The sequence below is a fragment of the Amphibalanus amphitrite genome, unplaced genomic scaffold (genome assembly GCF_019059575.1).
Source record: "Amphibalanus amphitrite isolate SeventyFive unplaced genomic scaffold, NRLGWU_Aamphi_draft 000167F_arrow, whole genome shotgun sequence".
Classification (NCBI taxonomy): Eukaryota; Metazoa; Arthropoda; class Thecostraca; order Balanomorpha; family Balanidae; genus Amphibalanus; species Amphibalanus amphitrite.
The window spans coordinates 617,384-632,629 of NW_024881662.1; the positions used below are offsets into that span (position 1 = coordinate 617,384).

The window sequence follows — 15,246 nt, forward strand, 5'->3', positions numbered from 1 at the left end:
GATGCTGATGCGGTGTTTGTTGGTATTTTTTATTATTATCGGTTGTCGGTAAGTCGTGTATCTTTATAAATGTATGTTTTGTATAACGTTACAGTGATTTGCCTTATTTTTGTTGAGCTTTAGCTTAGGTATTTAATATTTTGATTTATTGATGGATCTGGATTCACTGGATTGACCAAACGTTTTCATTCCAATTTGAATTCTGATGGGACAAGGCTAGGTACGAGAAGATGACTTTTCTGGAATGGGGCACAGCGGACGATATTGCCTATTGTAAACATTGTAAGTGTGGCACTCGTATTTTCATATCTCCATCCCTTGATATTCAAGCCATAATATTTCAAATTTAGAAATAAATGCATGAAACACAAGTATCTTTGCTGCACCTCCTATTCCCCCTGAAATTATTAACACAATGGCATTATCACTGAATACCTATTTCATCAGCTAAAATAGAATTGGACCCAACAGTTTTGGAGTGTGTGTAACTGAAATGATGCCCTTGCAAGACCTTATGATGAAACAAATAACATCAAACATGACATACCTACCACATCAACATTGTTGAATGTTGGTGGATTGAGTTTTTTAAATAATGTGTGCCTTTTTAACACTAATCATAAGATATTTTGGATGATATGATTTGCATCTTTGAAGATGCCTGTCAAGTCATCTTCATTCAACAAGCTTGCAGTTTTAGGTCAGACTCCCAATGTTCCACCTTGGTTGAAACAAACCTGTTCCATTTTTGATAGAAGACATGACCATTACACTTTTTTAAACTGTTGAACTAGGACACTTTCCGAAATTGTTAGTTTTTGTATATCTAAGAAAGCATATTTGAATTCACACATGCTTTCATTGAGATTCTCAGTGAAGATTGCCAGAGGCTCACAACTTATAACTTGTGAACCTTTAGCAATGTTGCCAGATACACATGAGCTGCAGTCACATTATGAAGCTATTAGCTATTATTTGCTCCCTTGCCTCTTATCCTACATTCTAGGTAAGAAGGTAAGAATTAGGTAGCAGCCTCTCAAAATGTTGAGGATTGGGCAGATGCTGCTGGCAACGAATGACCCTTTGTCACTTGACATGTAATGACAAAGGTCAATCCAAAGACAGCAGGCTTATTTTCAATAGCAAGCTACTAGGTGGACCACCACATAGGTAGCTGAATACATTGCTCAGTCAGCCTGCAAGAGGTATTCCATCTCACCACACCACCTTGATCAGCAGTCAGTGCCTGAAAGACAAAGATTGCCACCATGCAAATACTTTATTTCCTTGAGGAGGTCCACCTAAATTTGGTGTTACATCGAAAGTACACTATAACAGTTCTGCCCCTCCCCCCCCCCCCCCTAGCGACAGCCACCATCGCATAACACATTGACTAAGTCACAGCTGGGTCGGATGCACATTGCACACGCGCCGGAGTCGCCAGACCGGCGCGACAGCCTCTGTGGGGCGCGGGGCCGAGCGGCCGATCTAGTCGTCCTTCTTGGCCGTCTCAGAGGGTCCCTCCTCCGACTGGGTGCTGGCCAGAGACTCGGCAGAGTCGCGGCTGCCCAGCTGGTCTGTGGAGAACAACAGGGAGGATGTTAGACCATCGGAGCCACTGTAGGCGAGCGCCAAAAAAGTAACTGAATTTAGCGACAATGGCACTAGTCAGAAGTCATGCTTCCTCGGCCGAGATGGGCGCCAAATAACCCTGGCGTTTGTACCTAATTGGCTTATTTATATGGAACTTAAAAATGCGAGATATATCAGCTAATGATAGTTAATCTGTCATACAGAAAGTGATAAGAAAACTGAACAAGTTATGCTGTAGCCTAGGTCCAGACAGTGATTAACCGTTAGCGCCGGTTTCGGTTCCCAATCACCCCACCTTTTGTCCGGCCGCGGTCACCGGCGTCGGCTGCTGACAGGGAGACGGCGCGGCTGCGGCTCTTGTGCGTCCACACGTGCTTGTCGAGCCTGGTGAAGCGGTACTTGAGCTTCCAGTCCTCCTTGATCTTCTGCCGGATCACCAGCGACGTGGTGATGGTGTTTCCGACGGCCAGCACCAGGAACAGTACGCTCAGCGCCCACACCTGCCAACAAGACAGCACAGAACGATTCAGTATGGCATAAAACGATGGGTTACTACGGAACTTTTTTAACACTGGTCACTACGGATAAAAGTGCAGCACTGGGGCGAGCAGGACGGAGGGCTATTTGACCGCAGCGCTTTTGCGCCGTGTGTATAGATTATGACCTGTTTATTGACCAGGAGTTTTGCACCATTAATGTACACACAACCATATCCACGATCTTCCCACCAATGATTCGACCCGACTTTGCAAGCGATGGGAACATATGATAACACACTACTTCTCCCAAGCAGCTTTGTCCTACGCCAGCGCCACCTGCTCCGAGCGGTTTGGACGCGCCTCTGGCGGACATTGCACGAACCACAGCGCCAGACCCCGGTGTCCTGTCACGCAATGGCGCGACTTTGTTCCACACCCACCTGCCATGTGGCCTCCGGGTGAAGGCTGAGCTGGTACAGCGCGTAGGCGTTGTAGAACTCAAACACGTATCCCACGTAGAGGAACGGCAGCAGGAACGTCAGGCCCTTCCACATCCACGAGTGGAAGCCCTCGATGGTGATGTCCATGTCGCGTCGCTCGCCGAGCGCCTTGAGCCGGTACAGGCAGCCGCGCTGGTACATGAATTGCAGATACTGTACGGAGGCTGCGGGGAGGCACCGGCGGGCAGGTCAGAACAGTGGCTGCACTGGATGCGACACAATTTTCCGTGCCTGCAATTGGTTAGCTAAGTTGGCATAACCTTGTAAATCGAAATCCCGTCGCCCATGGTCTGAACTTATAAATAGTTCGTTTAGGAACTTCGCTAGCTAATTAATATTTATTTTACGTCAGAATGGTGTCAACAAACATTACGTACACAATATTAGCCATTTAGATTGAGGTACACACGAAAGGAAAAACAGTTTGGATATTATTTACCAGTAAAACGCCTTTTGGGCGAAGAACGAGCGAGCGAGATATTGAGCCCTGCACGTGCGGAAGGGCGAGAGGGTACTTCCAACGGGCTTGTGCAAAGCACCCTTCTAACCGGTCGCTAGCGGTGTGCCAAATTTGAACGCGATCGGCCCAGCCGTTCCTGAGATCTGGGAGCGGCATTCTACACGTGCGCACGTGCAAACGGGGTCCAAACTGACTTTTGCACAGCACGCTACTAACTGGTCCCCAACCGTGTACCAAATTTGAGCGCAATCGGCCCAGCCGTTCTCGAGATCTGGGAGCGCCCCCTGCACGTGCGCACGTGCAGCAGCACCCTAACCGCAACACATGGGAATGCATTGCCTGGTGGTTGCCTACCTGTATGCCAAGTTTCAGCGAACTCGCCCTAGTAATTACCGAGTTATTGAAATGGGAACAAATTTGGCACCTCTTCTTTTTGCATTTTACACGTGCAGTGGGGGTCACTCACATATATCAAGAGTATCCGACCTTTGGTAGAAGGGATGCAGCTACCCTACAAAAATAACCGCAAGACAATCGCCCAAGCCGCTGCTGAGATATGGGCCTATCAAAATCACTACTTTTGCAAAACAGCTTGAACACCCTTGACTTTTCACGTGGCACGTGCCACGATGGTCGCTGAGATGTATCAAAAGTAGTCAATTACGGGGTAGATGGGATGGAGCTACCCAGCAAAAAAAGACCGCAGGCCAATCGGTCAAGCGGTTGCTGAATATAAGCCTCTCAAAAGCGTTACAGGCCGGGCCGGGCCGGGCCGCTCATACTGAGATTTTTCCGTTACATTGAAAAGACTCGCTTCGCTCGCTGCGCTCGCTCGCTCGTAATTATGACTATGAGCCATATTACGGAATTTCCGCACAATGAGTACCACTGAACCCAACACTGAATATAGACTATTTGGTGTGCCTCGCTAAAAAAAAAACGAACTCAGAACTTTGACGACCTCCCACGTTTGGTCGATCGCCGTCCGGAACATCCCAGATGTGCGGATAAACACTAAACAGTAGTCAGCACTGTTTATAAAAGTGACCTCCCGGGCTCAACTCGAGCTGGACTTTGGAAACTAACGATACGATATGGGGGCAACCGCAATGGAACAGCACTAAATGTTGTAGCTAGAAGCGTATGCAATTGTACGCAGGAGGCAGGAGTACTTCTTAGTTTATTGAAATGTTGGTGAACGAAATTGCGGCTTTTTGCGTAAAATATTATGATCAAAATTATGATTCAGCTAAAATGCAGCTATGTTGGATGAGTAGTGTGTACATAACATATTATTATTATATGACACAAGTGGTGTACAAGGGATTCACATGATACTCCTCCCAACTCACATATATAGACGTTGAATATGTTGAACTGCATCCTGAACATGTGGTAGACCTCGCCGACTGGCCAGACGAGCAGGATGCCCGAGAGGACGCAGGAGATGAAGTGGTGCGCCCGGTACCAGCCCTTGATGCGCGAGCCGTTCACCCGCAGAATCGACTCGCGGATCGTCAGGGTGCAGTAGTACCACACCAGCATGAACATGAACACCAGGTCCAGGATCCTGGAACACAGCGCGGGAGTGTCACGGCGGGTTAGCAGAACTCCGTGGGTAACGTGTATATTTCAATGTTCAAACCAAGAAGGGCACGCCCATAGTTAGCATATGAAGCACAATGCATACTTAGAGTAAATCAAGACATCATTTTTTACCACATGAGACTAGTAAAAAATGAGACTTTTACCAAATAATAGGCAGTATGAGTAGACATCCCCTAATAATTTATTCGCGCGTCTACAGAAGAGTTTGTTCTGCGTCTACTCACCTGTTCTGGAAGAACAGACTCGTCACGGCTATCGCCATTGAGATGGCGTTCAGGACCAGCTTGAACTTCTCGTACTCGTCCTTGTACTTGAACCTGTCGACGGAAAAGTCCTACTATGAGTATTTGGGGGGTAATGAAGGTTGGCACTTTTTGCAACTAGCGCTGATTGATGTGAAAACTGACGATATTTTAGTCATTCGCTCCTGTTCGCGGACAACGAAACAAATTAAATAGCGCATCCATTACTGCATCACTGTATCAAGCCTCCAAACTCAACGACATTTCATTCCCTTCGCGTTAAGTTTATCAAATCAGTACGGTGGTCTTCGGACGTCCGTTCTCGTCCATATCACACGTTCTAGTACCGCCTAATCTCCGCGATAGTAAAACATATGATCCCACGCTCTGAAGATGAGTGGCGTAACATGTCGGATCACACCACCACTATCTGGTTGGCGTTGTCGGCTGACCGGTGACTCCTCAGATTGGGCCTAGCTCGTAATCCGCACAGTACACCGGACACACACTATCTCGGTACAGTGTCACGAAGACAGCAGCGCCTTTGGGGACGCTTTTTTATCTCTTCACACTTTTTTGCCAGTGCTTCCGGTAATTCAAAACATCGTGTCGAACATAAAACGTAGCATCACATTACCACAAATGATATCTGACCTAACTACGCACAATTTGCCTGAGTTAACTCGTTCCTCATCCTCCCTGAGTCTGCCTCCGCCGCTGTACGGCACAATCCCAACGAAGTTAGTTCTATGTTTTATACCTAAGCAGCGCGTCAAGATGTCACCCCAAACTCAACACACCTGTCGTTTTTGTTGAGTATGGACACGTTGACGCTGCCGAGGATGACCTTGAGGTAGACGTCGTTCTCGCGCGGCAGGAAGTTCTCCATCTGATACAGCTGTGCCTTCCGCCGGATCAGGTCCTTGCTCAGGTCCTGCGCTTTGATCTGAACCTCCGGGTCATTGGCACTGGAGCTGAACCTGTAACACGCAAGATACAGAATACATAAGGTGTCCGATGTACGCGCAGTATGCCGTCACAAAAGTTACACGACTGGGAAATGTGTAGTGAGTGACAACTAGTTGGCCAGAATCGTCTGGAAACCCTAAAATGTAAACGAAGATAAAACTAGTCCACAAACCTTAGGATCACATTGCGTTCTTAAATAATCAGGGCCCAGGCAATACCAAACAAAGCTTTGCAGGGGAAGTAATCGGTTGATCGCTCCGACTGGTCGATTTGTTGATGCTCACCCGGTTCACTCAATTAATCCATTTGGTCAATGATACCGCTCGGTCGATTGGTAGACGACACTCACCGTTTTGTGGATTTGTTGATGATGCCCAGTCGGTAGCGCTGGTGGTTGATGTTCTTCAGACATTTTGCCTGCAATTTGTTCACCTCCTGTAGCCGGTCCAGGTACTCTTTGTGCACCGCCTGCGGATATAAGAATATCAGTCAACAGAGTTGATAGGCCGAAATAAAGTAATCTTTCTGTTAATAAATACGTTGAAGACGTTATTCTGAATGAACCAATGCCACTATTTTAATAGCTTCACCAGAGTGTGCGCTAAAATGGAGAGATGGTTTTCTATGAGGTTCTGCTCAGAAGACAGTCTTCTTTGCTACGAAAATATTTTCAACTCAGACCTAACAAAATTTAAAAAGAAGAGGTATGCAGGATGGGAAAGAAAGGGCGTTAAATTTATTGGGGATTTGTACGAAAATAATAGGCTGATGACATGGCACCAATTTAAAGAAAAGTTTAATATAAACTGTGTCCCATTAGAGTACCAAGGACTCTTGCATAGTTTGCCTGCCCCCTTGAAAAAACAACAGTCACCAGGATGGTACATGCAACCAGCGCTTCCAGCACGTATTCAGTGCCTATTAAACAATAAAACATTTACGAGATATTTCACAAAAATTGCTGGAAGTGACACCAGAGCACAGGAAGACATCGCGAGAATAGAAAGGAAATGGATTTCTGATGTTGGCAATTTTGAAAAGCTATCAGTTTATAATATCGAAAAAGGTGTAAACGTGAGCAAATATATATCATTCCATTTTAAACTGATTATGCGTATCCTGACAACTAATGTTTTCTTAAGTATAATTAATGTTCAGGAAAATAACAAATGCACCTTTTGTGAGTCGGAACCAGAGACATTGAAACATTTATTCGTAATGTGTCCAGTAGTGGACAGATTTTGGGATGAGGTTTCCAATTTTATGTCGAGCAACAGGTTAGGTCACCTTTCAAATAAAACTAAACTATTTGGGCACAATGAAATACCAATTATAACACACTGCGTGACGGTGGCGAAATATGTGATATACGAGGCAAGACGTGCACAGAAGTTGCCTTATTTCATTCATTTCAAGATATGCCTTTCAAGAGATTTTATTTCTGAAGAATATATAGCACGTAAAAATGGACAAACTGAGAAGTTCAGGGAAAAATGGAAATCCCTGGACACATGCTTACGCACAGATAACGAAAGAAGAATTACAGCATAGATTAATATTGTACACCCTTTTGTTCTGAGAACGAGGGGATTGTACATTGAACAAAAAAGTAAAATATCACAATAGTAAGTAAAATAATTTACACAAACATGTACGAGCATATGCAACTGGTATGCAGCATATACATATGATATATGTATATATGTTTTATGTACATGTATATGCACGCGTGAATATACATGTATATACGTCATATGCGTACATTTACAATGCTTCATAAGGACATACGTATACACTATACATGCCCACATAAAATATACCTACGTACTAATATATAAAGTAAAACATAATTCACCATAATGCAGCTTGGGGACGTCAAAGTTAGTATACCCCCCTTCCCCCACCCCCCAACCACGCACCGTCGTATGCCCTTCACGTACGGTTCGTCGCTGCGCTGCGCCGGCCCGGCCGGTGGCTGTTGCCTAATGTGCACGTGTAGTATAACCCGGCGGCCTCTGCCCGCGCCGCCGCTGCCGCCGCTGCTGCCTGTGCTGTCGCCGCCGCCTTGCAGCTACTGTATCGAGTGTTTGATCACTGAACGCCGGCCTGTGGCGGAGCCCTGAGTTTGCCGAGCACTGGGCCCCCGCCCCTATGACCCATCCGGGCCAACCTGGGTACCGGTCCCAATTGAAAGGGACCGGTCGGCCGCCCGGGCGGGCGGGGCGCCGGCCTGTCGGGTCGGGTCGGCGCTCCCCTCGCCCGGGCGGTGGTTAGGGGGCACCCCCGGGAAAGATGATTTTCCGGGGGTGCGGGCGGGGGCCCGCGGCCCGTTAAAAAAAAAGACATTGACCTGACGGACATGTCGGTGACCTGTGAGGAGGACGAGGTGTTCCGTAGCGCCGTGCTGACGGCCGTCACAAAGCTGTATCAGTCGCTGTCGCCGGCCACGCTCAGCAGAAATGACTGAGCCGCGCTAGGGTAAAGTGGCTGGTGTGAGAGGTATTAGTGAACTGTGAGACTGAACTGAGCTGGTGAGAAGTGTGACCATGTGAATACCTAGGGAGGGAGGGGAGAGTTAAAGCTGACTGTGTTATAAACGTGATGCGGAATGTCATGTGTCTTGTTCGGAATGTCAGGTGTCTACACGGGCTGTTGTCTATCATTGTGCGTATTTTTTTCGGGTCGTTTAAGACCAGTCAAAAGCTCATCTGAAGCATCGTTCATATGATGCTTCCACACTATATCGTCATGCAGTGCATTTATTTTGTGAGAATATCACTGTTGTTCGTAATAAATGCCGGACTATCAAAAAAAAAAAAATGGAGAGATGGGTCAAGTGTTAGTCATATCCATGGTAATATTATGGATCGGTCACATACGAAAAAAAAACTCTACACGCCAAATCGAACTAGCTCAGAGGTGGATCCTTGACGGGGTCAAAACATGACATTCACTCACAGTAAATTCTTCCCTCAGTGAGCCAAAGTAACTGTTGGTACTAAAATCGTGATTATGCGAAGATGCACTGCGGTTTTGCAATCGATGATAGGGAGTACGTTGGCGACTACGGACTTTGTACCGAGCTATGCCGGAAATATGATGCATCGCCGATTCTTATAATAGGATTCATTTGCTGTTGGTTTCCACCGCCCTCACGACATCTACCCATTGGAAACCATTGAAGATCACTGAATCGGTAAATATGACAAAGCTCATCAAGGCATCAAGCTTTCTCTTCCGGTTCCGCTTGGAACGCTACCAAATTTTCCACATGCGCCTGCAGCACGTGCACTTACTCCGCGGCGGTCGGCACCACGCCCCCGGCGACCTTTGTCCCCGGGACCACCTGACCTTTGACCCGGCCGAGCGGGCTCGCGGGCTCCCTCCCAGTGACCCCGGGCGGTCGTTGAGCGGCAGTGACCACCCGGGGGGTGAGGGGCACCGGCAGACGAGACGTGGATAAGACCACCAGCGACGAATGCAACAAAGGGCGACATGGCACGCGAACTTGTATCACTTGCAAGTGATTGTGCTGCTTGCAACCACGGAGGGAACTACGTTGAGAAAAAGATAATTTATAAGGCGGCATTTGGTTAAGAAATGCAAAAGTCACTTTCTTGTTTCACATGGCGTAAGAAAGTACACCAATAAACTTGCAATGACCGCACTGCAGCCCACATGAGGACAGCGGCCTTTGCATAAAGGTCATTTGCATTTATACTACTAACGACCTTCGTCAATTTACATACAGATGAGACGGTCGGCATCGCAACTGAGAAGAGGTAAAAAGACGCCACGATACAGAGAGAGTATTCTTCCAGCCAAAAGAAAACCGTGCGTAAGTGAAACTGTACTACCACGTAACACGATTAGAGTAACCACCCGCGCACAGGAATACCGAAGCATAGAGTGCGCGAAGTTATTTTACCGTATCCGAGCGGCGAGCCGCATAATTGTACTCTCAATTCGTACGTTCGAACAGCTCGTGTATAGTTTGCATGAATGAGAATAGCAATTACAAAATAGAAATACGATTTGAGCCCACCCAAAACCCAGCTTTGTCGACTACCGAATCCCTTAGGGATACAAGTTTCCAAAACAGTTGCCAGTATCGCCCCAAATCTGGCTTGATCAAAACAAATTTCACAGGTTTCCCTAACGAGCTTACCTATTGCTTTACGCGTCCGGCGTCAGTTCGTATCAGTCAGTCCACATGTAGCGCCCCGCAACGCTAAATGATCGTAAAAAATATATCGGGCAGTCCAACAGTAACATCTCTTGAATCTCCGACCAGTGACCACCTTTGCGTCTGACATCCCTTCTATCGGTTCTATCACAGTCTCTAGCCACAGTGTTTTGTACTCCTCTTTGTGCGAGTCCCACCGTCCCCCATCCGCCCCTGTCTCACCCCTAGCGGCTTGCATTCCCAGTAAGTCTCATTGTGACTTGCAAGTCCCCATCACAGTTGGTGACATACCAGGGAAATAAGCTAAAATTAGAGCGCTCTATTTATTGCTCCTGCCCCATGTTGAAGAGATACCCCTAAAAGCGTGATCTTTTATCGGCCCTTACGCAGCAAGGCAGTAATTCTCAGACCGGTGGATGGTATCAATAGAAAGAGAATGCGTCAAAGATTAACATGAATTAATTAAAATAACATTCAAATGTTAATTAAGCGTGGAAATGAGTCCCAAACATAAGCTAATTATTGCTCCTACCTCGGCGACGGCGCTCCCCGCAGTCAGCGGAGAAGCTAAAATAAAAGCCACCATCCTCCTCCGTAAGTCAATTTTAGAGCGGCCGAGTGGGCCGATGCGGGGCCACCAAACTGAGGTGAGACGTGGCTAGCAATTGCAAACTGCCATAGAAATCAATATCTTAAGACGTACAATATGGGATGATTACTCTGAAGCTGGAGTGAAAGCATGAGTAGATTGCAAGAAACGAAATGCATAGATTGGTTGAATTATGTACAATAGGCACAGCTCAGATGAAGCCATTTCTTTGATGTTGACATTTGACATAACCCTTCCTCTCCTCACCTATATGACTTAAGTACGTTGGCAGTTACCGGCATAGTTTTTTAGCACGAGTGTAATTCGCCATCGGACCGCAATGCATGTTGCTAGGCTGCTGCAATTACAACGAACATACGAATACTGCCTTCATTTGTAGACGTTTGTTTTTTAGGCGGTCTTTGACGTACAAGGGTGAAGGGGGCATACCTGTCGACAACTTGAGTTTCTCCGAATTTCAAAAACTCCCAGAATTTCAATTCCTTATGCACTGTTGTAGGTACAGCTATGTTCACAAGTTTTCGTTTCCTCCTGCTCTAAAAAGGATGATATTTGTCGATTTCGTGCGTCGCTGATAGAAGGGTGCGTTTAATAATTAGGCCCAACGCTTTCTGCATCCGCGAGTACCTTGAAAAGGGAACAACAGTTTCCATTTATTACACTATGGGACAAGTGACAAAATGACCACTGCAACATGCATGAAACGGAGCTCATATTCCTAAAAATGTCTACAATCACTTCTTTTCTGACACTATTAGCAAATACCATCTCAAGTTAGGTGGTTGACAGTCAATGGAGATCTGGGGAGACTGAGACTGAGTGATGCCAATTCACCACTTAACTGATAATGAGGGCCGAGGGAAGAGAAACATGCAACATGCACAACTGACAGCTTGACAAGTGACAAAACACTACCACTATTGCGCAGTGCACAACAAATTACAGCAGCCAGCCCAAAAAATGCTTTTGGTGGCTAATTGCAAAACAAGTCACTAATAAATGTCTTAGTTGCAGCTGAACACTGCACAATGATCACACTGTTCACACATTGAGTGAGATGCCACAGGTGGTTTGAATCACACTTTGGTACAACTGCAAATCTGAAGTGTTGTCATGAGGTTCATGCCTCCATGATCACAGCACTTTGGTTGTGGTTGGCATAACACTTGTAGTCTGCAGAGTTCCACATGAACTGCAGACACCTCATCTGGTGGTCTTCATGTTGCTCAACTTCTTCAGGAGGCAAATGTCGACAACCCAGCGGAAGCATGGTCCTGCAGAAAAGAAAGGTAATGCATAAGGTACAAACATTATCTGCTGAAACAGCCCCTTCTGTTTGCTATTATATAAACTTTTAACATAACAACACGTATTCCATGTATATTACATTTGTTGAAGTAAAATACTGCCGGCTATTTCAAAACCAGAAAATGAAATTATATTGTGGCATAATTCACATGCTCAGCTATCAGTATCAAATTATAAATTAATTTAAAATTTGGCATATTCTATATAACACATTCATAGAATATTCTACTTCACGTCACAAAGACTCACAATCTTTCTGTTGGGTGTTTGATTGACGCATTAACTAAGTTTGTCTTAGGTTTTATTATTGCAAAAAATTCATATTGCATTATTGTATCAAAATACTGCCAGCAATAACAAAACAAGAACATGAAATGTCAATGAGCAAGCCGCCTTTCCTAAAAATGGATTACTTTGAAAAGAATTTTAGTTTCTTTTAAGGAAAAGGAGAAATGATTATCAGGTAATTATCAAAACCACTCAACCAGCAAGTGGCTGGGTGGTTTCACAGCAAACATCAAGCCAAAACATATGCTTACATTTATCTAACAATTGAGCCATTTGACTACACAAGGATATGTGAGCAAAATAAGAATCCAATTATCCAATGTTGACTTCCTTGCAAAGTTTATGCCTTATTTTATGAAAATGTGTCACTAGAATATGATACTTATCATCGAATATTATTTAATTTACGATTTATTTCGATCGGAACGCACATGGAGTTCCGCGCCATTTTCGTCGACGATGAATATGATCGTGTTTCATGAAGAGATAAGGGGTTTCAATGGTCTTTCAAAGCAATAATTTGATGCAAAAATGTGTAGGAAATAATATAAAGCTGGTTCAAATGGCCATCAACCATTTAAAACACCGAAAATACTCACAACTCCGTCCCGACGACCACGAAGCACCGCGCACGCCACACTACTGGCACAATGCCAAAACTGCTGTCACAGCAGAAATGTTTTTTTTTCTCGATTGCAATTGTGGAATTATTTATTAAACAGAAGATGATCTTTCCGAAAAACCGACTGATTTCATACACAGATGCATGGATAATAAAAAAATCCCGGTAAGTTTATTCGTATTGTTTTGTCGATTTTGACATGCTCCTAGTTTGCAGCCATATTTCGATATGTTCTACAGGGAGTTCAGAATTATTTCAGGACCAATCTTTTCCTCATTCATTTTCCCGTCGATCATGAAATTTTTAGAGCGGAACAATTAGTTTCCAGGCGGTCCGAGCGGTTTTCGTGAGAAGGGTGCAAAAATCGGCGTCATTTTTAGAGCCTCGACACCAGCTCAACACAGGACCCTATGGGAGACGGTGAAGTAGCGGGAGCAATAAATAGAGCGCTCTAATTTTAGCTTATTTCCCTGGTGTGTCACCGACTGATCAGCTCTTGTCTTTCCTCTAGCGCCCTGTGCCCATTCCCCGGTCAGCCAGTCCCGCTATCCAGTTCCCATCCACCCGCGTCTTACCCAGAGTATATAAAAGCGACGGCTTACCCCCAACGCCATGACTCCTCGCAGAGTGAGTCCCTGTAATGACTCCAGTCTCACCCAAACAGCCCGTGTCTTACCTCTAGCGCCTTGTACTCCTCGGTGAGCGAGTCCCACTCCTCCAGACACTCCTCCACGGTGCCGTGCTCCATGGCGGCAACCCGTCCGTTACCTGCGGCAGCACAGCCAGTCAGTGGAGACCCGAGTATCACGAGACGCACACACGCACACTGCGCGTGTCACAGAAAACGCCGACACCTAAAGAGCAGTAGACGCACAGTGCACAGATGGTTCAGGTGTCTCTTCGCGCCCGGGTACACACACAGATTACCGGCGATGACTCTGGTCCGGTGCTGGTGGTTGCCGATCTGATAGGTGTCGCTGACGTCACCGGGCACCTACCACGCACCTCGGCGGGACGGACCAACGGGTCGGCGGTGAGCGACGGCCGGCAGCGCGTGCCACGGCAGCGCTCTGATACCAGCAGTCGCCGGATCAGACGGCCGGCGGCTGATCGTCCACCGTAAACACCCGCCTCACGCCATGGCGACAGCGGCCAGCCGCCGGGCGCCGGGGCTCCGCGTGACCCAGTCCCAGGCACGGTCCGCACCAGGGGTGGAGCACAGAGGTGTTGGCCCAAAGTGCCCAATATGGTACCAATAGCGGCGTGATGACAGGATCACTAGTGCCATTCCTTTGGTAATCACTTACCAAAGATAACATGTAAACAGTTAACCTGATAATTTGATGGTTAAACTGGGCAAGCATTGTGCTTCATGAACACATGGTTGATTTTGAAACAACACATAAAACCTATAAGAAATATTACAATATTATCTAATCTTTAGCATCAAAAATGGCATTAAAAACACTTTTAACAGTGATATTGATATTGAATCTTAATAAAAACAACTAGGAGAAAAACAACATTTTATCTGACACTATCTAAAAAAATTGCTCTTTGCCACTTAAGCTAAATAAGCTGTTTTGGGCACTAAACAAGTTACACATTCAATTTGAAGATATAAGCCTACTTTGGCATAATTCAAATTGTAATTGTAATGTTCCACAGTTTCAGTTTACATTTTTAAGATGCAAGCAAAATGATAAAACAAATGAGCCACATCTCATGCAAAGCAATAATTTAGAGAGCAACATAATATAAGAATCAGAGATTTTTTATATAAAGGTATTGTTGATGAAATTTAACAACTCATCTGAAAGAAAAATAGGTTAAAATAAAGGAAATTACGCGCATAGGAAGCCCAATAGCTCCGCCACCCGGGGGCGGTGGGGGAGGGGATCTGGACATTTCAAATAATTTACATTATGTAATGACACCCTGTTTTGATCTATATACACATCCAATGCATAAAGTGACACGTATTTCGATTTGGATCTGACCTAACATAGGTACTGAGAATTGTCGCAAAGCCCCTGCCGAAATCAGCAATGAGATAGTCAATAAAGAATGCCTCAATAAAGAATCGCCTCAAGATAGCAGTAGACTTACATTCTGGATATCAATCTGAAGCACATTATTGTATGTTCCATCACCTACCTTACGGATCAAGAGCCGACTTCAACCCAAGGCTATCTTCAACCCTCAATGCATTTCGTTTATTTCGTTAAGTTTAGATGAGTCTTCGGGGGAATAGCCTTTGCATCGGCTCTTGCATTATCTGCTAGTAGACGATAAGCGGCGCAAATTGAAGACAACTCTGCAAAAAAAGAGGTCTTTAGAGTTGACATCACAAAACCATCCCTGCTTCCTTGCCAAATTTG

At 45.6% G+C, this 15,246-nt stretch overlaps 1 protein-coding gene across 2 annotated transcripts; it reads right to left on the minus strand.

Annotated features, from left to right (window-relative positions):
* Positions 1-1,260: 1,260 nt before the first annotated feature.
* LOC122383562 (transmembrane protein 120 homolog) lies at positions 1,261-15,154 on the minus strand. Of its 2 annotated transcripts, none has more exons than XM_043370095.1 (9): positions 15,023-15,154; positions 13,542-13,633; positions 6,201-6,319; positions 5,683-5,862; positions 4,865-4,957; positions 4,385-4,602; positions 2,513-2,736; positions 1,889-2,093; positions 1,261-1,577 (listed from the first exon to the last, which is right to left on the minus strand). In XM_043370095.1, the coding sequence occupies exons 2-9, from the start codon at positions 13,611-13,613 to the stop codon at positions 1,489-1,491; spliced, it is 1,200 nt and encodes a 399-aa protein (XP_043226030.1). In that variant the 5' UTR covers positions 13,614-13,633; positions 15,023-15,154; the 3' UTR covers positions 1,261-1,488. The 2 variants fall into 2 exon arrangements, with proteins under 2 accessions (XP_043226030.1, XP_043226031.1); XM_043370096.1 differs by having other exon boundaries at positions 14,975-15,069.
* Between the last annotated feature and the right edge of the window lie 92 nt (positions 15,155-15,246).